Here is a 22,001-nt window from a genome sequence, read left to right on the forward strand (position 1 = left end):
CTGCCTTTCTGGTTACATTTCAGTAAGTTTTATTTTGTTTTAAATTTAACAGGCTGCAGATAGAGAACCTCTCATTTGTTTTTAAACATTCATGTACTCATATTTCATGTGATTTCATGCAACCTACATATAGTACACATTAATTCAGTTCGGAGCCTGGGAAATTGCTGGCCATTGTTTGATTGCTGTAAATGCCGGACTAAGCTGGCAAAGCAATTATTTACCTAAATGGTTTGCCCACGTCAATGGCAATTGTCTGCGATTTCCATTTGGCTGAAATGTGTTGCATGCACGCTGTCAGAAGGCTGTCAGAGGCATCCGAACAATGAGTCCTGGCAACTGGAAAAAAAGTGACGAGCTGCTGCTGCTGAGGAGGCCAGTTGGGTGCTGCAACAAAAGCAGGATAAGGCAAACTTTTTAATTGAAAACCAACAAAAATATAACGTCAAAAGTTGCAAGTGGTTGACACTTCGCACCCGGACCGCCCTCGTCGTTCGTCCTATCCGTCGTATGCGTAATATTGAAGGTAGCCAGCAGGAAGAGTAAACGAAACGAAATGAATCCTTTGCAGCAGCCGTTGCCAGGCATCCAGTGCTTTAAGCCGCACATACATATATCCATACTATATGCACAGATACGTATGTGTGTGGGCACGAGTCCATTGGTCTTTAATCAGGAAGAGAGCTATTGCCACATCGTTATGATGGACTCAAACAGGAGCCACACTGCACTGAGATGTGCATACTCTATATGGCATATATTTAAATTTAAGATTATAAAAGTATGTGGAGTGGGCACGTTGCACTTGTGACTGGCGGATTGGGATTGCGATTGCTGTTGACACAATTCCGCATCGGGCTGCCTTCCACTGCGTTTTATTTACGTCTCTGCAATTTATCGAAGTTGGCATTGGCATATGACGCTTCTGCAGAATTTTCTCCTGTTTTTCGCGCGTTTTTTAAGCCGTTGGCACGCATACGAAGTGCTTTCTCCGCAGAGCTTAACTGAATCAGCTGCAACAGCAGTTGGTAAACAACCATGGACATCCCCACCAACGACTGTCATCCACCCACTTCACCCTTGGGGTTGTAATGTGATTATTCAGTTGTTTTGCGCGCAATTAAAACAAATTGTGCCCGCTGCGAGCGAGAGCATAAACAAACCGCTGGATGCCAGCTATTTTTATTTGTGGAAACAATTCGATTGTCCCACTAGTTGCATGGCTTCGACTTGGATTAATCTCAAGCCCGGACATTCTTGCGACCATGATTAAATCGCTCATAAGGGCAACGGTGGGCCATAAAAAATCAATTTCGACTTTGGCAATTCCGCCAAGATTTACGTTTCAATTTCAGTTTCTGCCACAATAAAAATCAAAGCCGACGAAGTGTGTGTATCCCTGGAATACATGTATGTACACACTTATGTACATATGTACATACACATATCCTGCAGGACTCAGCCGACGACTTTGTGTGTGACCATAAGCTGGCTTAGCAGATTTGTTGCCGAAATTAGCAGGCTGTAAGGGATCGAAAAAGGGAGCGGTAGTCTCGTAGGATATCTATTTTGGGCAAAAGAATTCGGCGTCATTCAAACGGATTTATGCGCCATAAAAGTGCGGCTAGACATGAACATGCATGTCAGCAGCGTAGGCAGAAAGGACTCGCTTTATGGCGACCAATAAAAATGAAACCCGTCCGGCAATAAAAAGTAGCAGAATCCCTGATCTGCCCACCTTTGGGCATAACCGGAGTCTGTTTTAATATTTAGTCCTTGCCATAAGGCTCTTATTTATCCGAATGTAAATACTTTGTGTTTACACTACACTTTTTGTCTTTTTATGCCCGTTGTTTTGTTAATTCAAAGTCAACAGCCCCGAAATAAAATCCAAGCCCTTTGTATTTGCCTAAGGTAATTACAAAGGCAATGTTTACTTATGGGCCCTTCATTAATATGAGAAAAGGTCCTTGCTGGATGACTCTTTCTCTTCCCCGCCCCACCGTTCGAATTTTAATTGCGGTGCATATATGTTTTATTGCGTGCAACTTGTTGGGGTTTAGCCTGCGGCCGAGTCGGGCTTAAGCCATTCGAAACTGCTAAAAGGATCAGGGATATAGCCGCCTAGCTGGCTGCCAAGTTGTCGCAGCCGCAGGTGCCGAGGCGCACTCACCGTGCACTTTAATAAAGTTCTCGGATAATGCATAGTCTCCTGCTAAGTATGCCACTGAGAAAGCAGTCCCATCCTCGCATTTCAGCCTCCCTCTCCCAACCTACCCCACTCCAGTCCACACTCGCAGAAAGTTATTCGTTGTTACTTAATTTGATAAAAGTGATATTAATGGGTTTTTAATAGAGTACATGTGGTATCTGTACGATGCCACAAAGCATCTAGATCTACAGTACCGAACCTTTAGAAAGAAAGGATATTTATATCTGCATAATAGCGGAAAACAAAAACTAAACCTTTACTGATAATGGGAGCAATATAAACCTTTAAAAATAACTATTCTTTGTGCTCTATCCAACGAGCTGAAGGCTCAAGTTTCTCATGACTATTGTTAGCAGGAAGTCCATAACTAGCTTTTATCATTCATTTTATAGAAAATCCTATCCTCATATACAATTTTTAAGTGAGAAATTTAATCTTTGACTTCGAATAAACTTTGCACTAAGGAAAAAACTCTAGATCTAAACATATATATTAAGAAAAGATAAATCTGTCATTTGTTACTAAATTAAATTTAAATTAATTTTGAGAAGTTACTCCAATCCCATGACGGGACCCAAAAAGATGTTTCTCTCAATTTCTAAAAATAAAAAAGAAGTTAAGTCTCTTAAATCTAAGCAATGATGATTTCTAAGTGTACCCTTGAGCTGCAGGCTGCTATGTCGTGGCACCCCACTCATCCATTCGAAGCGCTGCAACCTCTTGCAGCTTCATAATTGCCATGGCAACGCCAACTTCTGCCATTCTTGAGTTCGGGGAGCCGCGAGATGAGATCGGGGAGCTGTGAGCTGGGAGCTGGTAGCTAGAAGCGTTTTCACTCTGTTGTTTTCAAATTGCTTTTAGCAATCCTTCATACTTTTGTGTTACACTTCAATGGTCGTTTGCCGAGGCCCGCGTCTCCCACATTTTCCATTCGCCGTGCCATAATTACAGGTGCAGGACGAGATTGCTCGCAATTGCATTCCGTTTTCCAGCGTCCGTAATCAGACAATTTTGAAGTGTTTTGCATTTAAGTTTCGCTTTAATCAAGCCGCTGGCAGGCGGAGGACAAACTTTTCGGTCAGGAGACAAAAGACGTAGATAACAGCTATGAAAACAGGAAGTGGCCCCAAGCCACAGGACAGTGTTGCCATTTTTAGGGCCTGGACATGTGGCTCTAGAAAAAGCGGTAGATATGTCCTTGGAAATATGTTAAATTGTGTCATGTTATATTAAATGTTCGTGTTCTGCTATTAATATGAGATATTTCAGTCTTTGTTAAAGGGATGAAACTTATTTTGATTAATCAAATTTATTCACTAATTACGAGACAATGCGGTGCAGTTCTTCTATGAAGTACAATGTAGAGAGAACCCTTAGTTTCAAGAAAGTAATATTAGTTTTTCTGGTTATGGCTCATTAAAAAGGGTAACTTTGTCTTGAATTAAGATAACTTGGCTGCACTGACACTGGCACTAGATACGAGATTCCGAAACGAAAGCCTTCCGCCCGTGAGACCAAAAATGTTTCTGGGAAAAAGTCAAAGTTGGTAAAGTCTCGGGTTCATTCCATTACTTTACTTTATTTTTTCTGTTAACTGATTTCCATATTGTTGTTAGTTTCGCCAACTATGCACCTATATACACACACACTTATGCGTGTGGGTTCACTTTTCCAACTTCTGTTTGGTACACGAAAAAACTTTCAAACATTTTTAACACCCAATTTTTGCGCTTTTATCGTAGAAAGTCTGCTCTTGAAACGAATTTAATTCCGAAATGTCGATACAGCTTCAAGCTATTTCTGTTTAAATGAATGGAAAATGTGCGTCAAGCTCGTTTCAATTGCAGTATCAATTTAATTTAATGGTCATCGAACTCCATCTGCAGGTGATCAGATGTGGCCAGCCAATGGAAGGATGAATGGAAAATGTCGTCCAGAATAAAATGTATTTTCCACGAAATACTCGAATATGAATCAAAAGTTAAGCTTGAAACTATTTGACATAAAATTAATTTCAGATTTCAATGGCAGGGCATTAAAATATTTTCAGAATTAAGCAAGTATTAAGGACCGGCATTCAAAGGGTATTATCCTGACAACGAATGGCATTGCACAAGTGCCTTGAGTCGTCGCTTGGAGTGAATCCCCAACAAAAACACTTGGATGATGCGGGACAGGAGGCAGATTACTCAACAATGCCACTGAGAAGCGTCTGTCAAAGAGCTGCAGACTCTCGAGTGTCAAATGTGTTTTAGCATTTTAAATATTTACATTTGGCATATGGCATTTGCAAGTGTAATGTCAGCCCGAGGCTGTCCTGAGATTAGGCCAAGATGATGGCTCCGGCGAGATAGCCACTTGGTCAGGGCCATCTCGGATGGCAGGAATGGTGCTCGGAATTTATAATTGTAATTTAATTTGCATAAACTTAAGCCATCCCGCCTTGGGCCGGCTCCTTGCCACCTAGCAAGCACATGTCCAATTAAATGAATCATTTTTATGGCCTGCCAGGCTGAAATTTTAAAACAATATATTTTAATATTTATGGCTCAAGTTTTGTAATAGACTTTGTTCGGACTTACGAAAGGATTAGTCTAAGATGCTGCTCAAAAGATGCTTTTCAAATTTCAATACAAAGAAGGCGTTTGAATGAAAGTCGGGGAAGGGCACTTGCCAGTTTTATTAAACTTTCCACACGATTGCCAAGGATTTATTTCGGTGTAGTAAATAAAAACAAAACGCAGCCTGGCCAAAGTAAATATTTTCATTTTCCCAAAGTATAATTATATTCTGCCAGGACTCTGCATTTTTAAATCAACCATTAAGCCAGAAGGCCATCAAAACTTTATGTTTGTGATTTACATATGTTTTGAACAAATATTATATATCGGCTAGAATGGCATGACATAACTCTTAATTAAATGCTCGTACATGCACATGTATAATAAATAGTTAAGTATTTAAATAATGCTTTTCATATCGCTCTCGGCTTATTATGATTCCGATTAATTTGCACATTTGTGGGGAAACAAGATAATTGCTTTGGCAAACACTATATTCATATCGGATCGGCATCATCTGTCAGCTGGGCTTATTGTTTAGCCATAACGATATAAATATTTAGCACAGCCCACATGACTCTCCCAGGGGGCGAGGGTCGAAACCAATTTGCATGCACATAAATATTCGGCTTTCGGAGTGGGTCAATTGGCATTTCTCATATGGTCGGAAATGAATTGATTGCGTTCGGTGTGTTTAACATGCCAAATAACTCCTTGGTCATGATTCATCTGCCGCCTTCCATCGCCAACAACTGTTGCACGTGATCCGAGGAACATGCTGACATGGTGACATGGTGACTGGCCCTCTAGTTAGCACGGGCCATTGTTATTTCAGGTTAATGCATGACGTTGTTAGGCGTCTCGAAAATGTACAAAAGAAATTAGCAAACTTGAAAATAAGAAAAATAAGAATGAGAATAAGAAAGGAGAGGAAGCAGCGATTTCAACGGCAACTGTTGACAGTTATCCTGGCACAAACACGCATTGTAATGTCTAACAAGCTTCACAGTGGCAGCAATAGCGGCAGCAACATCGCATGTCACTCAACGGCCTCACAGTCCTGACAGCCCCTGTGTCCTTGAGTGTGTGCGCCCGGCTTTTGTCATTTACATATTTACACTTTACTCCCGGTGCTTAAGCCTGAACTTTAACATGTGGTGCTGGTGCTGGTGCTGTTGGTGGTGGTGGCGGTGGTGCTGTCAAGCCGCACGTCCTGCACAACGTTCTCCCTCGCGGAACAGATATCAAAAATGTAATTCAACGTAAATTCATAAAGTTTCGGAAACTATGAAGACTATATAATCTTTGTCAGGTTAAGCAACGAAGTTTATATTGCCGTGCATGAGTGCCTGTCGACAATATCATCGATAAATCGGGAAAGCTTTCTATGTTTTTCGTCTCTTAAGTCTTTCAAATCAAAATAAGCAGATAAAATAGTTTTTTTTGAGTATGTGTACTTGGTATATTCTATAAATGCTTTGAAAGTATACTTAAGATATTTTCTTATACAATTTATAGTTCTTAAATTGATTTTAGTCATGTGATAGCTAGAAATTCAAATTAATTGCTGGTTAAAATGACTTCAGGTATTGATTGTTAGTTTAGTTACAGAAAGTGGTAGTTTAGTAACAGAAAAGTAATATGTTGTTGAGTAGTTGAAGACTTTATTTAGTTCTGTTTACCATAACAGATGCTTTTGGGCATTATCACATTAGATTATTGTGCAAAAGCCTAAGTGGTTTTATTTATAAAGACTTTACTTTAAAAACATTACTTAACATTTAATCAAATTTAAACAATAAATTAAGCCTTTGGTTGCCCAAAACATGACAAGCCGAAGAAAACATTTTCTTTACATAGTTCCTTTGATTGAAAAAACGAATAATTGTAAGAAATTAAAAGTCAAGCCATAATGGATTAACTTTCTATGTGTACATAATGTCTAGGATATGTTCCTTTACATTTTATTAATATAACCTTAGGGGATAGTCATAGGTGAATGATCAGACAGAGACTTAGTTTTTAAGCATTTCTTTTTAAGAAACCTATTTTAACTATGTTTAGTTTGACCCCTGAAATATACACTAACTCCGCGCAGTTTGCAAGGAATAACAATGAGGAACTAGAAAGTGACTTCCATCCCGAGTGATATGTTTTTCTCCGTGCAATGTAAATAAAGTAAAGCGAAAACGCAGGTGACAATCTCGGCTCCGGCGCCTGATATTGTTTTGCATTATCCTGGGGGCAGGGGCAATGCAATTTCAGGCGGTAAATGCAGGCCAACAAGGCCTAAAGGCGCTGCCGCCAAAGTGGCGGCGAGGCAAATGCAATTTGCTGCGAAAAGGCCAGGATAACGGCACATAACTGATTCACTTTAATGCAATTTGCATGAATCCGGCAAGTAACATTTTGGCTAACAGTACTATGTTATACTTGGCTCTCTGCTCCTTGCTCCAGCTGTGTTTATTGCGCACAACTCATTCATAAAAGCGGAAAGAGAGCTCTCCCACTCTCTCTCGCGCGAGAGAGCAGCCAGAAGAGATTGAGTTGTTGGCGGCTGCTGTTCTGTGTGCAATAAATACAAAGGACTCAGCATCCGTAGCAACAGTGGCGTCGCAGTGTTGAGAGCAGAGTGTCGCAGGACTCGGGACAGAGGATTCAGTTATCACGTAGCCGCCGTGTGTGACGGACAGACGCCGAAGCCGTTCGGTCCGACTTGAAGTTTTTCGTGTGCCAAGTGCATTCAATTAACATAAAATGTAATTAGAGACCCCCAATATCAGGCTCTCTCTGCTCCCATTAATTAATCGCAAATAAATGAAAAGTGAGCAGCCGGGAAAAAACTAAAGGCCATTAAGCTCCTGCGAATAATTCATGGCATGCCGATTTAAGCGAGCAGCCACTGCAATCGGAATTCAATCAAGTTGAACGGAAATTGTCGCAAATTAAAAGTAAATTAAATATTACCCCGGCCACTCGGACTGCCTTTATTAGAAGTTATGGCTGCCAGCCAGCTTTGTTTCATCTATCAATGTGTGTGACAGTCACGTGGGTGTGCGGATGGTGTGGGTGTATGTGTGTGTGTGTGTGCGTGGATCGTGAATGGGATTGGTATTGCCGCTGGCACGGCGCTAATTTCTCACACTTCAAACGTGGCCGGGACTGGCAATGAATTTCCGCTTTAACCTCCTGTTTAGATTTTCCCTGCTGTTTTCCCAGCCCTCGCACGGATTTCCCGGTGGCTCCCTTTTGCCTGGCCGAGTGTTGGTATTTGGTTAGCTAAGCTAAGCTGTGGCTTCTCTTGTGCCATAAATTAAATGGATTGACGGTGCATTTATCCTGGCCGTTGGGTAAACACTCGGACCAGAGAATGGGCGCCTATCGGAGCCAGCCTGCTGCGAGCCGCTTTCACTTCTTTATGATTAGTTAATGGGATTCAATTTCATTCGAAATTGGCCACCACAGAACGTAGCAATCGCAGCTGCCGCAGCTTCCTTTCGCTGATTACATAAGGCACGTTCTTGGGGAAACACTTGTTGGGTTTTCCCCACCGTCGCGCAACCAACCAGACACGTAGCCCCAGTTCTGAGAAAGGATAGCGAAGGGAAGTTGGGAGGCAGAAGGCAGAAGGCAGAAGGCCGGGGAAAGTGAATCACAGTTGCGCCATTAGTAACTCGGGGAAATAAATTCAATATAAGCGAGGCCTAATGGCAGTAGTTGAGTTCCCATTTACATTCAGCCTCCATAAATTGGCATGGCTGCGAAAATCGTTGCCCACTTAAGAGGGCCCACATTTAGCAGGCGCAGCATCAGCATTGTAAATGCAGCATTCCACCCTCAAGTGGCAAGATGAAAAGGTACAAGTGTGCATTCTAAAAATAACAAACAACTCGAGTGAGATAAAAACAGCAACTACTACAGCGACTGTCGAGGTATAAAGTGCTAACGTAAACAGAGCCGCAGAAGGAGCGCAAACAAACATCGGAGCAACCTAAAACGGCGAACAAACAGTGCTGAAGGTTGTCCTGCTGGATCCTTGCGATTCAGCTGCTGTAAGTGCGAGTGTGAGAGTGTTGGCCAAAAGCTCAAAAAAAAGAGCCAGGAGCAAGAGCAAAAAATGTGCAAGTAATGTGCAGCAAGTAAAGTGCAATGCCATCCGTGAAATCCGCCGAAAGTGAGATTCTTCTTGGGATTATTAGGAGCGACAGCATGACGAACGGCAATTCCTTGAGGTCCTGTCTTCTGCTGGCCACCATACTGGGATTACTCTGCCGGACCAAGGGTGAGTCTGCTGCGGATGTCTGGGCACTCCCTCCATCTTCGGCTTAAGCAACTCTCTGCCGCTGATTGCTTGACTTGAATTATGGAGAGCAGACGGAATAAAAACGTAGAATTCATTTTACAGCCTTATTAAATCTGTATTACATAAATTACGGCAAGCGTTTCACTCTGAATTTTTATGAGCGCTTTGCGCTTTCCCATTTCACATTTCACGTTTTCACATTTTCCATTTGCCAGTCACCAGCCATCAGTCGGGCTACGCCTTTCCCCGCTCACCGCTTTTATGTCATAATGAGTGCAGCCTTTTGATTTAATGACAACTGTTTGCCATAAAACAACATACACACACACACATACAGAATGCGAGTGTGCCTGCCTTTATGTGGCCTGTGATTTATTTCACTTCTTATTTTTATGATAATTTATCAAATATGCATAATAAAATGCCAGCAACGCGCCTGTTTATGGCCTCTGGAAATTTTGCCAAAATTTCATATGTAAGGTGGCAACAGCTTGCCGATTACATTATGTGTGCTTACAGTAGGGTGGACCTCGTCAAAAATGATAAATTACCAAAAGTCAAAGTTAAGGGTTTTATTTATAGTTAGCGGTCTCTTTAAAAACAGAAAAAAAATAAGCATTTGTCATCAAAAACCCGATATACATTTAAGATCGATAAACGTGCTCTTCTAGCTTTGTTGATCAATCCGTGTCCGTCTGTCAGTCTGTATGAACACCTAGATATCGGAAAATATTATAGCTAGTAGGTTGAGATATTAGGATAGAAATGGGCACCCCATTCCTAAAGCTTGCAAGTAGGAAAAGTATGTCCAGCCCTTATTAAAGTTAGAACTTTTTATTTCTTAATTTGAATGTATTTTTTTTGTTTATTAGTATCTCTTATCATTATAAATCAGACTATTCTTTCAGAACTTATTAAGTTAAATTTTAAAATGGGGAGTAACCTAGAGCAATACCTTACTATTGCTAATCAAGTAGCTATGTATGTCCTTCTACTAATAAGGTTGTACAACCTTCGAGCATAGACATCTTTAAGTAAAAGGGTATATTGCTTACATCGAAAAGAATGCAACAGATAGAAGAAAGTGTTTCCTATCTTAAAAGAAATCAGTTTCTAACAATGCAGCAGAGCGCCTACTCAAAGGCAAAGAACCTGCGAAAAAGTGAGGCATAAATAATGATAATGTTTAAAGTTTGATTTCACTTAAAATCTTTTTTGTTAAGGCTCATAAATCTAGGAAACATTTTTGAAATTGGAACATTGTTTTACGATTTAAAAAAATATTAAGTTTTTAAGGTCATACATTTACTGTAACGACACCATCATTCCTAAGTCCATAACCATTTCCTATGCGGTTCTACCAATAGGTTGCGCTTATAAAATATTACACGTGAATTTCTGTTACATTTCTTTCTTCTTTTTCTTTTATATCTGTTACTCATTTATTTCTGTATTTATCCAAGACTAAGAATTAGTTAAAACTAAGAGCTAACTTAGGGCTAGGAGCAATAATAGCTAAGGTCTTCTGCTCGCAAGTAAAGTTTATGAATTACGTGTGGTTAACTTATGAATATTATATCTGTTATCATATAGTAAAATGTTATAAAGTATTCGTTTAATATTATGTAACTGGTAGAAGGAAACTTATCTGGCCCTCTTATTAATTAATATTCTAGATCAAGATCAATAGCCAAGTAGACTTAGCCATTTCCGTCTTTTTGTACGAATTTTAAGATCTCAAGAACTATAAGATTGAAAGACCTTGACATTTCAAAGATGTTCAGTCACGCCTAATCTTATACCAACGGAACGAGAAAACCATTGGCGTCCATATCATCAAGGTTTATGTTTTGGTTTGACCTTAAATATTTATTGTCAGTTTTTTAAAATTTTTCATATCGTAACATTATTTTACAATTTATCAAAACATGACGATTCTAAGGCCCTACATGTGCGGTGATGTCACTGTCAGTTGGTAAACATTCCTCATCTGCGTTAGTTTCTGCCAGCAAAATTATTATTTTAAAAATTTATTAACGATTAAAACAGTAACGGGTATTTTATATTCGCAAGACTTGATTTCAGAGTTAACTTTATTCATCTTTACTAATTTTTAAAATTTTTATTACGCATTGATAATTTCACGATCACAGCAAGCGGGGTAATCAGCATTTGGGGCCGTGTATTTTCCGAATTTCTTACCGGGGGGAATTCCATAGGCGCCGCATCTAAATTCAATTCCATGAAATGTTATTTTTCTGATAACGACTTAATCGTCTTTAAACTTACGAATGAAACTCTGCTTGGCTGTTGTCTCCGCAAATAATTCTCTCACACCTTTGTGGGTGGCGGGCAATCTGACCTTTTACAAGGACTAAGCCAGCGACGACACACTTTCCAGGATGGGCTGGATCCTTGAAGATGCCTCTTGAAACGGCTGACTCGGAGCCCGAAATCAGTAGAACGACGATCACTAAACAAACTACAGTAGCTAAACGCATCTTAAAGCTTTCAGAACACAATTTTGACTGAAAAGCTGAGCGACTTGTGAGGCTTTATAAGCCTTATCTATCAAAGCAAGTCCCCCATAGATCGAATGCATATACGAGGTGTGTTCAAAAAGTAAGGTGACTCTTCAAATTTCGCGAATTTCAAATTTTTCGATTATCGATTTTTTTGTTTTGTTATATTGGTACACTCTTCCCTAACATCTGTACCAAGTTTCAATGGAACATCCTCTTTTGTTTGGTTGTGAGAGGCGTAAAGTTACAAGTTGTTTTGCGAGCTCGGCGATTTTTTGCTATCGAAAAATATGGATCAAAGGATTTGGATTTTTTGGCCAAAAACAACACCACAATAATGCCTCAGCCACCATATTCACCGGATTTGGCCCCATGTGACTTTTTCTTGTTCCCAAAACTGAAGATAATCGAAAAATTTGAAAAATTTGAAATTTGAAAAGTCACCTTACTTTTTGAACACACCTCGTATAACTTCTAAAAGGTTTCGATAATCGAAAAATTTGAAATTCGCGAAATTTGAAGAGTCACCTTACTTTTTGAACACACCTCGTATAAGTAAGCTAAGCATCTGAATAAATCTATGGCTAAGGTCTTGTCAGCAAGTAATCTATTAGTACGCTAATGGTACATATTAGGTGATGGGTACATAATCTGACTTTTGATAATGGACAAATATAAAAATGAAATTGATTTAAGTGTGGATTTTACCCAAGATTTTACGACTTTTTTGGGTCTTAAAATGCTGATAGTGGGGAAGTGCAAAGATCAGAGATGTTATATGCATATTTGTTTAAGTTTCGTTAAGTTTCGTGGAAAGAACCAAGATAGTCAAATTGAAAAGTAATTTACAATTCGTTTGCAGAGCTATAATTTGTTGTATTTTATTTTTTTGTTAATAAACTTTTTTATTAAAGGGTACAAGTCACGACTCTTATTAATTAATTATTTATTCAATTTATTCGCTCTCTATTTTTATTTACAATAAGTCGCCAGCAGTCGTACCCACTACCTATGTAAATAAATTAATGATTAATGATTAAAAGCCTATTAAATAAAAATGAACAATTTGTGAATCGAAATTATAGATGAATTTTACATTAAGTTTTAATTATAATTGGTTCATAAACTTTTTGTTAAATGTAATGTGGTTGCGTTGATAGGACCAATGGTAACTGTATTAACTTACTTGACCTACTTAACTTACTTAACTTACTTAACTTACTTAACTTACTTAACTTACTTAACTTACTTAACTTACTTAACTTACTTAACTTACTTAACTTACTTAACTTACTTAACTTACTTAACTTACTTAACTTACTTAACTTACTTAACTTACTTTAACTACTTAACTTACTTTAACTTACTTACTTAACTTACTTAACTTACTTAACTTACTTAACTTACTTAACTTACTTAACTTATTACTTAACACTTAACACTAACTTACTAACTTACTTAACTTACTTAACTACTTCTTACTTACTTACTTAACTTACTTAACTTAACTACTCTACTTCCTTTTATTACTTACCTCACTTACCTACTCTACTCTTACATTATATTCCTTACTTATTAACTTCTTACTTACTTACCTTAACTTAACTTACTTAACTTACTTAACTTTATAACTTACTTAACTTACTTAACTTACTTAACTTACTTAACTTACTTAACTTACTTTAACTTTTCTTAACTTCTTACTTCTTAACTTACTTAACTTACTTAACTTACTTAACTTACTTAACTTACTTAACTTACTTAACTTACTTAACTTACTTAACTTACTTAACTTACTTAACTTACTTAACTTACTTAACTTACTTAACTTACTTAACTTACTTAACTTACTTAACTTACTTAACTTACTTAACTTACTTAACTTACTTAACTTACTAACTTATTACTTAACTATTACTTAACTTACTTAACTTACTTAACTTACTTAACTTACTTAACTTACTTAACTTACTTAACTTACTTAACTTACTTAACTTACTTAGCTTACTTAACTTACTTAGCTTTACTTTACTTCAATGAAATCAACCGTACACCTCAGTTACTAGTTTGGCGATGATTTTTTATGAATTAGAATTAGGAAGAGCTAAGAAGGTAAAGCTATTGTAGTTAAAGAGCAAAAGATACACCTCTACCTTCCACTTCATAAGATATTATCTTCCATTTCCAAAGTTATGGTACATGCAAAACGGGTCCACCCTACAGTATGTACATTTAGTTTTTTTCGACTTTTTTCTCATGTGAAAAGTCAAATAAGCATGGGATTATTTTGCATTTGTTCTCGCCTTCTCGCAGCTTTGCCCTTTGAGTATGTAGATGAGCACGAGGACTTCAACTACGACCTGGACACCGCCCAATCCCAGGCCAAGTACGACGCTCGTCTGCTCTCGCAGCAGATGCTCAGCGACGCGGAGCTGCAGCAGCAGAGGGGGAGCGGTGCACAGGATAACGCCTTGGATGCTGACTCACCCATAGCTCAAGGGATTGGAGTGGGATCTGGCTTGGATGCCGCCTCCTCTACCCAGGAGGACCTAGAGCCGCGCAGCAGGGCAGCCGCGTGCTTCACCAACGGCCACAAGTACACACACGGACAGAAGGTAGGATGAAGTCAGGAGCGATATTTCAAATCGGTTTTCCATTTAGCCAAGCACACTGGACAGAATTGAAATTCGATTTTGATTTTGTTCTGAAAGTAGGTTTTGAATCTGGGATATTACGAATAAGAATATCAAGTATTAGATCAGAGTTTGAAGTCATTATTTAAATCCTTTTATATTTAGAAAAGTCCCAAATAAGTTTTTTAATTAAGTACTCATATCTCAGTGTCACAGAAACATCTTCAAAATGAAGTAGATGACTTAAAATGTGCTAAAAAATGAGTTTTAAATAAATGTTTCTTAAAACCAGATTTAAATTACAGCTTAACACATCAAAGCTTCAGATTGAGTGACACCGACAGATACTTTGATTACATTTTTGTGGGACTGAAACTCCAGAACATGTTGCTACTTTACCAGAAGCACTTAGGTTTCATTCTAAGGTCTCTTAAAGGTCAAGTCATACCTAAGGCTGAATACGGAAATATCAATACTTACTGTGCTTTTCTCCTGGTGCAGTCTTAATATTTGTTTAAAATTTGTGCATCTAAAAATTCCTTTTAGTATCTGTAGAGATGCAGAATCCTATAGCCATCAGAATAACCATAATCTGATGAACATTTCTAGTAATTGAACAAAGAGATTGCATAATTTGAGTTTGTGGCTCGTTACGGCAGATGTTATGATATGAATGCCGGCAATCTACAGCTGCCAGCTCCAGAGCAGACATCCTGCTCTCTCTACCGAGATGTGGCTTCTGCCCACCCGTTTTCATTGTAGCACAAAGCCATCAAATCGGCTGGCATAGTGATTGATTGTTTGGTTGTGGGTTCATATGCATATGAACCCACATCTGTATATAAGCCGCAAGAGCACCTGCTAACAGTCTGCTGGCCAAAACCCTCGGAAGGGAAACATTTAAATCATGTGCTATATCCTCTTCCAGGTCCCCCGCCTCGATGCCTGCGAGGTGTGTCTCTGCATGGACGGCGAGATCTTCTGCTGGTGGGAGAAGTGCGGTTAGTTCTCCGTCGGCTTTTCCGGCATGCATAATATAACGAGAAACTTTTGCCTTTTTCCCGCAGATAAGGCCAATGTAAACAAGGTGAGGGCGGCGGGAGAGGCGGTGTCGGGTGGCAGCCACAACGTCAACGTTGGACTTGGACTTGGTGGTGGTGTTGGTGGTGGCTCTGGCGTTGGCGAAGGCGTCGGCAATGGCGATGGCGACGGTGATGGTGACTATTCAGATCCATATCGCCAAGAGAGCACAACGGGAAAGTCAACAAAAGTGCATAAAGCGGCTAGGAAAGTTGGCAAGCGGCATAAGCATCACAAGAATCAAAAGAATTTTAATGACTACGAAGTTTACCACAGCCAGCGGCAGAAGCAAAAGCAGAAGCAGAAGCAGCCGGATTATAAAAAGTCCACCATAAAGCAACAGCTCCAGCTCCAGATCCAGCAGAAACACAAGAACGCCGATGGTGGCAACTACAATATAATCAAGCAACACAAACACGAGCAGCAGCAGCAGCAGCAACACAAAATGCCGCAACATCAGCAGCAGCAGAATGTGGCAGCTTTGTCTGTTAATCAGCCAGCAAAGGCAACGCATTATCAGCAGCCAGCTTCGACAGCGCCCCCACCATCGCCCCCGCAACATAACTATCATCCTCACCAGCAGCCGCATTCGGCCAGCAAAATCCTGAATTTCCCCGAAAACTTGCCAGCCGTGCTGTACTACGACTACAAGACCGAGGAGCACGAGCACCACCAGCACCAGCACCACCAGCAGCACTTGCTGCACGAGAAGCAGCGCCTGCTGCTGCAGCAGCAGCAGCAGCAAGAGGCGTTGGCACGACAAAAGGCGTCCGAGTCCGCATCTGAATCTGAGGCTGGATCGAAAGCAGCAGCCACGGCAGATGGTGATGCAGCCGTTGAACCCAGCGTCGACTTGGCCGTTGATAAAAACTTTGATGAGGCGGAAACCGACAGCGATATTTTGCCAGAGCCGCCAACAAAGCAGCCCAAGGCAGCTGCCACACAATGGCCAACTAGTAACAGCAGCAGCAGCACGGCCAAGGCGTTGATGACAACCCGGGCAGTTGCCACAGTGGCATCCACGTCTGCGACCACGACAACGACAACGAGAACGACAACGACAACGGCGACAGGAACAAATGAAATGCTGACAAGCACGCTGTCTGGGATGGAGAAGTCCGGGGCCACAGTTGCAGCCACAAATGTGAGTTGGGGAGCATGAGAGAAGGGTCCAAAGCCTTCGGGCTTTGTGTCCTGGCAGAAGGTATCATAGAGTTGGTTACGAGTTTGCAAAGTGCTACTAAAAACACATCCATCATAAAACGTTGAAGAAGTAGAAAAACTAACTAGAACTAGCTGTTGAGATTAAAATTTAAAACAAAATAGAAATAGTGAAAGATTTTAAAGTTTTTAAGATGCATATTTCTTCACTTCTTGTTACCTCTCTTATCCCTTTTACTAGAAGTCTAAAAATGGTAAAGAAGGTGTCAGTAACTAACATAACTTACGTTTGCTAAGAAGTAATAATATGTTTTGGTTCATTAATGTTGCATGTTTCTGGAACAACAACCAGCATCTACAATCTGACCAAGAAGCAAGGCCTTTTAGCTCTTCTAAAAGTATTATCTTGCATTTGTCAGGAGCTTAGGGTATTTTAAGATTCGAACCACGAAACCAGCTCTTATTGCGCCTTATTTTTGTGCTTTTCGTGTGCGCCCTTAAGGGCCCGGGGGAAACTTACCCAATTAGGCTCTGGGCGACTGCCACTTCATTGGCTGCCCCAGCGAGGAGCTGTAACTTTGCGCTTTCGATGTGTCCAGTGAGCCCGAAATGCTTCCCGTAATGGGGTTTTTCATGCTCGAGCTGCTTTATTATTTACTATGCAGTCAAGTCGAATTAACAGTCTGCGTTTTATTTTCTACTCAACGGGGACAGCTGCAACATGATCGCAATGGACCTGACGCGGAACCCGACGACGCCTTCCATCGATGGCTGACATCCACCGAGCTGAATGCTGACAACACAAACTCGCTTGACGATAACGTGGAGCAGGAAACGCCGGCATCGACAATAATCGATGATGTTGGCATGGCCAACAAGAGTGACAGGGGCATCAGCAAAGACAATGGCAACGATGCCGTCTTCTTTCGCAGCTCGTACAACGATTACAGCAGCGAATTCAATGGGAGCGTTGTCAATATTGACATTACACTAACTGCAGTTGATGTGCATCCCCGTCGCCAAACGGATTTAATTGCAAATGGCAACAGAACGTCAGGCGTTAACGACAATGGCAACAGCAGCATCAAGAGCAACACCAACAACGAGGATGGAGCAGCAGGGACAACAATGGACCCACAGGCAGCCAGTGGCATCAGCATCAGCAGCAGCAGCAGCAGCATCAGCAATCAGGATCAACCTCAGCAGAGCCCTGTTGTTCCGCCGTACACCCTGACAACGATTATAACAACAACGCCGCTGGCACCAGGGCGTATGTGCAATGTTTTGGGTAAGCAACCAAGTCAACGGAGGTCCAAAGAGATTAGAGCTACACAGAGAAATAAATATTCCTTTGGCATTTGTGGTCAATACGCTAATTGTTCAAATTTGTTAGAAATCATAGAATTGGATATTTTAAACTTTGAATACTCCGTAGGGTTGTTAATGGCAGGTTTTACTGTACGAACAAAAGTAAAAACCATTAAAACCAAAGAAGAAAGATTCTTTTACTTTATCATTACTAGAAAATGTCTTTGTTGATATTCATTCTAAGAACTCTTAAACTAGGTAATACCATACTTACTTTTCCAAAAATCAGAGCTATAGTTATTCATATTTTATTCTAAGTTACCATGAGTCTTAGGGTCTTATATAGCATTTTAAATTGTTGGTGAAAACAACGAAAATTCCTTATATTAAGATATGTCAAATTTGCTTCTCTGTGTAACGAAATCAGCACGCCCTCCGCCCCTGTATTTTATTACTGCTCGTCACAATTGCTCACTTCCTAATCCCATCTAAACTGCAAATCGAACTTGGTTCCGTCGTTGTTGTTGCAGGCAAACTGTATAAAATTGGCGACATTCTGCCACAGGATACGGGCAACTGTCTGCAGTGCATTTGCACGGATGCCGTGACACCCGACGAGATGCCGAGCGTCACCTGCAGTCCGCACAATTGCCCACCGCTGGTCCTGCCGGATCTATTCGATGCGACTGGTTACTGAGGTTACGGGTTTGTGCTGTAAGTTGGTGCAAGGATAGCCGCGAAGTGGAGCTGAGCGGGGTGCCAGGTGCCGGGTGTCAGGTGTGCCAGGTGCCAGGTGCAACACCCCTGCGGCGGGTTTTAGGCATGAGGTGTGGGAGTTTTTGAATAGATCGAATCGTGATTTAAATTTTGAAACCGAAGCCACAACTGCAGCCAGCCATAGGAATCGAACCGAGTGGAGCTCTCACACTCACCGCACAACGGATTTCGCTCTCATATTGCCCATATTCAAGGTCTCAACTAACTCAACTCAATATAAATTGTATGGATTTCAGTGTAAAGCCCTCCCTATCACGAGTGCCCCGAGCACTCTCTAAAAACGAAACCTATCAGCAAGCATATATTATATTCGTATAAAACTCTATATATATATATATATATATTGATCTAAACCGACCAGAGAGAAGGACGAGGGATACCTCAGTTGAGGGGCAGTCTAGACTTAAGCTGAATGTTTATGCATTTTATAAGAATCTGAATTCATCTCTCTCTCCACAATGTAGTTGATCGAAGCCCGAATGCGAAAGCGAAAACGAAATCGAAACCATTAAATGTATACAGCAGTAGCAATCGTAATGAATTTATAGATGTACCACAACAGAAACATATATATATATATATATACATATATCTATATCTATACCTATATCTATACCCAGGTGTGTATTGAGTTCAGTTTGAAGATTATTTCCCGACTGAGACAAAAGCGTGTGGCGTTTTCAATGCATTCAACAAAAGGAGAAAGCCAAGCGCAAAAAAAAAAAAATTATACAAAAATATAGGCAACTAAAATCTATAACGAAAAAAACTGAACAATGACAAATAATGAACCAACGTGTGTAATATTTTAATTTTGATATTAAAAACAAACAAAGTGTTTCTCGTTTGCATGCATGAACTGTTATTGTTTGGCGCTTCTTTTGAAATTAAACTATACGTAATCTATGAATCGAATAATGATGTAGTCTGTATGGAAGTTGTTTTAACAAAGCTGAACTTGGCAAAGAAAGACACCATATCGAGTAGTTATAACAATTTTAAGACGTAACCCCTATACCCTTATACCCCCCTATATATAATACTTAGAAGCCCTCGAATAGATTCAGTGAATTCAAAATTTACAGCGACTTCCGAAAAGTTATTGGTTTTGGTTTCTGGCGGCAAAGACACAGCATTTATTTCAAAGCAAGTTTAGGCGTGATAAACTTTGATTTATTCGGAAGGGTTAAATTAAGCGGAAAAAATATACTTGAAAAGTAGAAACAATTTCGATTATAAGCAAATCAAAATAGGTACGAGCGAGTTCTTTATAAGCCAGCTCGACCGGAACTATATAGAACTATATATGAAACTATGAAATCAAAATGCAACATATACGTACACACTCACACCCGTATACACCGACCGTACACACCCATGCAAGCAAACATAATATTTATTATTGATGTTCCACAAGAGAGAAACGCAAACGGAAGGGCATCCTCGTATAACAAATTCAATGAGAAAAAAATAAATAGAAAATAGAAAAATTCATCTTGGACGAGCGTATTAAAAATGTATACAAATATGCGTATTTATGTATGTGTAAAATAAATGTAACTACAACTCTCAACTAATCTGCAACTCGCACACTGATGCACCAGCATCCCTGTGTTTAAATGGAATTTGAATTTGTGTTTGAAATCAAATTGAAATCAAATCGACATGAATAAACCGAAACCCAACTAAGGCATTTCGAAACATTGCGTCAGTGTCTGTTTTATTTCAATGGGAGCTAAGCCTCTTAGAAAAGGTAAGTTGCTGCATTAGTTTTCGATTCAGTGTCTATCCGATGAACTAATTGGAAAATCGGCATACTTATTGGAACTCAAATATCAAGAAAACTAATTTCTAATGGCTACATATCAATTGCCAGGAATATATAGGCTTCGATGCTAGAAAAGAGGAAACGGTAAGCCTTTTAACTAATTTCCTTAACTTAACTTTAAGCTTTGCTCAAAGCATAACAATATCCCCCTTTTGGTTTCCCTAGTTCATAATCTAATAAACATAATTGAAGTCAACAAGAAGTCATATCTTTATGTATTAATGCTATAATGATTCACAGGGAAGAGAAAGCTACTACCGAAGTTATTTTTCCAAGTTTTCATTTTCGCTCAGTCACTTTCACTGCCGGACTCGAAACCAGAATCCTCGGCGAGTTCGGCTATGATCAAGGCGTGTAGTGCGATTTGGAGGGCAACTGCGTCTCCTTGGGCGTGATCAGGGCCTTGGAGGCCTTGGACCGGAGCGTTGACATAGTATGAATAGATTTCAGGATGCCTACGGAAGGATCTCACGGACAGCTGGTTGTCCCCTCCTCCGTCCATATCAGGATACAATCAACGGGTTCGAGTAGTTGGAAGTCGGTTAAAAAGCAATCGATGACGCCCTGGGCTTGTGCTTTTTGGAATTTTGAGTGTGTGCTCGTTAATCGGCAATCAAAATGGTTTTGAATATTCCTTGGCCTATGTGACAGGCCACACAAAAGCAATACGAGTGCGGAAATTGCCAGTGGCAGATTGGATGTTTAATATTGTTAAATAAAGCGCTTTGGGATGGGTGGGTTTATTAGTTTTCCAAAGCTGACTGGCTGTGTGCAGCGCAATCATCGCAGTGACAGCCGACCGCAGGGTACTTTAGAGCTACGTATTTGTGTGTGTGTGCGTGTGTGTTTGTGTAACCGGAAGCGGAAGTCGCGTCCCGTTCGGTTCCGTGGCGTTTCATTCCCTTCCATAACCCAATCCCCCCATCACGTATCCGTCCCGTTGTCTGACCGCATAAAGCCATTTGGCCATTTCGGGAACAAGCCCTAACCAACAGCCCGTGCTGTTGGGACAAAGTAGTCGGCCGCACAATACTTTGCTGTCAATTTGTGATAACGGCGGCTTTATTTGAAAATATGTGCGACTTTATTTTCCGAGCCGAGCAGAGCCGATTTTTGCGGCCAAACTGGCTGACAGCTGCTAGATGGTTTGTCGGTTGGCCAGTGGGTCGGTTGGTAGTGGGCTTGTGGATGGGTGGGTGGTGAACGTGGCTGATAGAACGTGTGAAATTGAATATTTACAAGAGCCCTTTCAGGTGGAAAGCGCTCCCAGTTAGAGGCAATGAATAGTGCGGCTTAAAGCGATTTGCGGAAACCAGCGATGACGATGACGATGACGACGACGTTGGCGTTGAAAGGAAACCAACAAAGGGTCGGAGTGGCAGATCCGCATCGCATTTCAGCCTTAACCACTTTTCCCTTCCCGAGTTCATTTTCTGCATTATTATTTTTTATGGCCAGCGGCCACTGGCACTGGCACTTCGGTACCCGAAGGTCCCAACTAAATTTCCCACATACATATAAACACGAGTATGTGTGTGTGTGAGTGTGCAAACACACATATTTAAATTGGCTCTGCCCGGCCATAACCGGGGAAACTGAGTTGGGGAATGCACATT

At 40.4% G+C, this 22,001-nt stretch overlaps 3 protein-coding genes across 5 annotated transcripts; 1 reads left to right on the top strand and 2 right to left on the bottom strand.

The window, feature by feature from the left end:
• Positions 1 to 7,399: 7,399 nt before the first annotated feature.
• Positions 7,400 to 20,250, top strand: LOC108113183 (transcription activator MSS11). Of its 3 annotated transcripts, none has more exons than XM_017223708.2 (7): positions 7,400 to 7,532; positions 8,491 to 9,055; positions 13,912 to 14,213; positions 15,160 to 15,232; positions 15,299 to 16,455; positions 17,187 to 17,760; positions 18,311 to 20,250. In XM_017223708.2, the coding sequence occupies exons 2-7, from the start codon at positions 8,923 to 8,925 to the stop codon at positions 18,475 to 18,477; spliced, it is 2,406 nt and encodes an 801-aa protein (XP_017079197.2). In that variant the 5' UTR covers positions 7,400 to 7,532; positions 8,491 to 8,922; the 3' UTR covers positions 18,478 to 20,250. The 3 variants fall into 3 exon arrangements, with proteins under 3 accessions (XP_017079197.2, XP_017079198.2, XP_017079199.2); XM_017223709.2 differs by having other exon boundaries at positions 8,572 to 9,055; XM_017223710.2 differs by lacking the exons at positions 7,400 to 7,532; positions 8,491 to 9,055 and adding an exon at positions 7,565 to 7,724.
• On the bottom strand, positions 11,152 to 11,598 carry LOC108113184. The gene is made up of 2 exons (XM_017223711.2): positions 11,366 to 11,598; positions 11,152 to 11,304 (listed from the first exon to the last, which is right to left on the bottom strand). The coding sequence occupies exons 1-2, from the start codon at positions 11,575 to 11,577 to the stop codon at positions 11,202 to 11,204; spliced, it is 315 nt and encodes a 104-aa protein (XP_017079200.1). The 5' UTR covers positions 11,578 to 11,598; the 3' UTR covers positions 11,152 to 11,201.
• Positions 20,251 to 20,577: 327 nt separating the features above from the next.
• On the bottom strand, positions 20,578 to 21,055 carry LOC108112435. Its single transcript, XM_017222281.2, has one exon. The coding sequence runs from the start codon at positions 20,885 to 20,887 to the stop codon at positions 20,675 to 20,677; it is 213 nt and encodes a 70-aa protein (XP_017077770.1). The 5' UTR covers positions 20,888 to 21,055; the 3' UTR covers positions 20,578 to 20,674.
• Positions 21,056 to 22,001: the final 946 nt, after the last annotated feature.

The sequence above is a fragment of the Drosophila eugracilis genome, unplaced genomic scaffold (assembly GCF_018153835.1).
Source record: "Drosophila eugracilis isolate 14026-0451.02 unplaced genomic scaffold, ASM1815383v1 contig_90, whole genome shotgun sequence".
NCBI lineage: Eukaryota > Metazoa > Arthropoda > Insecta > Diptera > Drosophilidae > Drosophila > Drosophila eugracilis.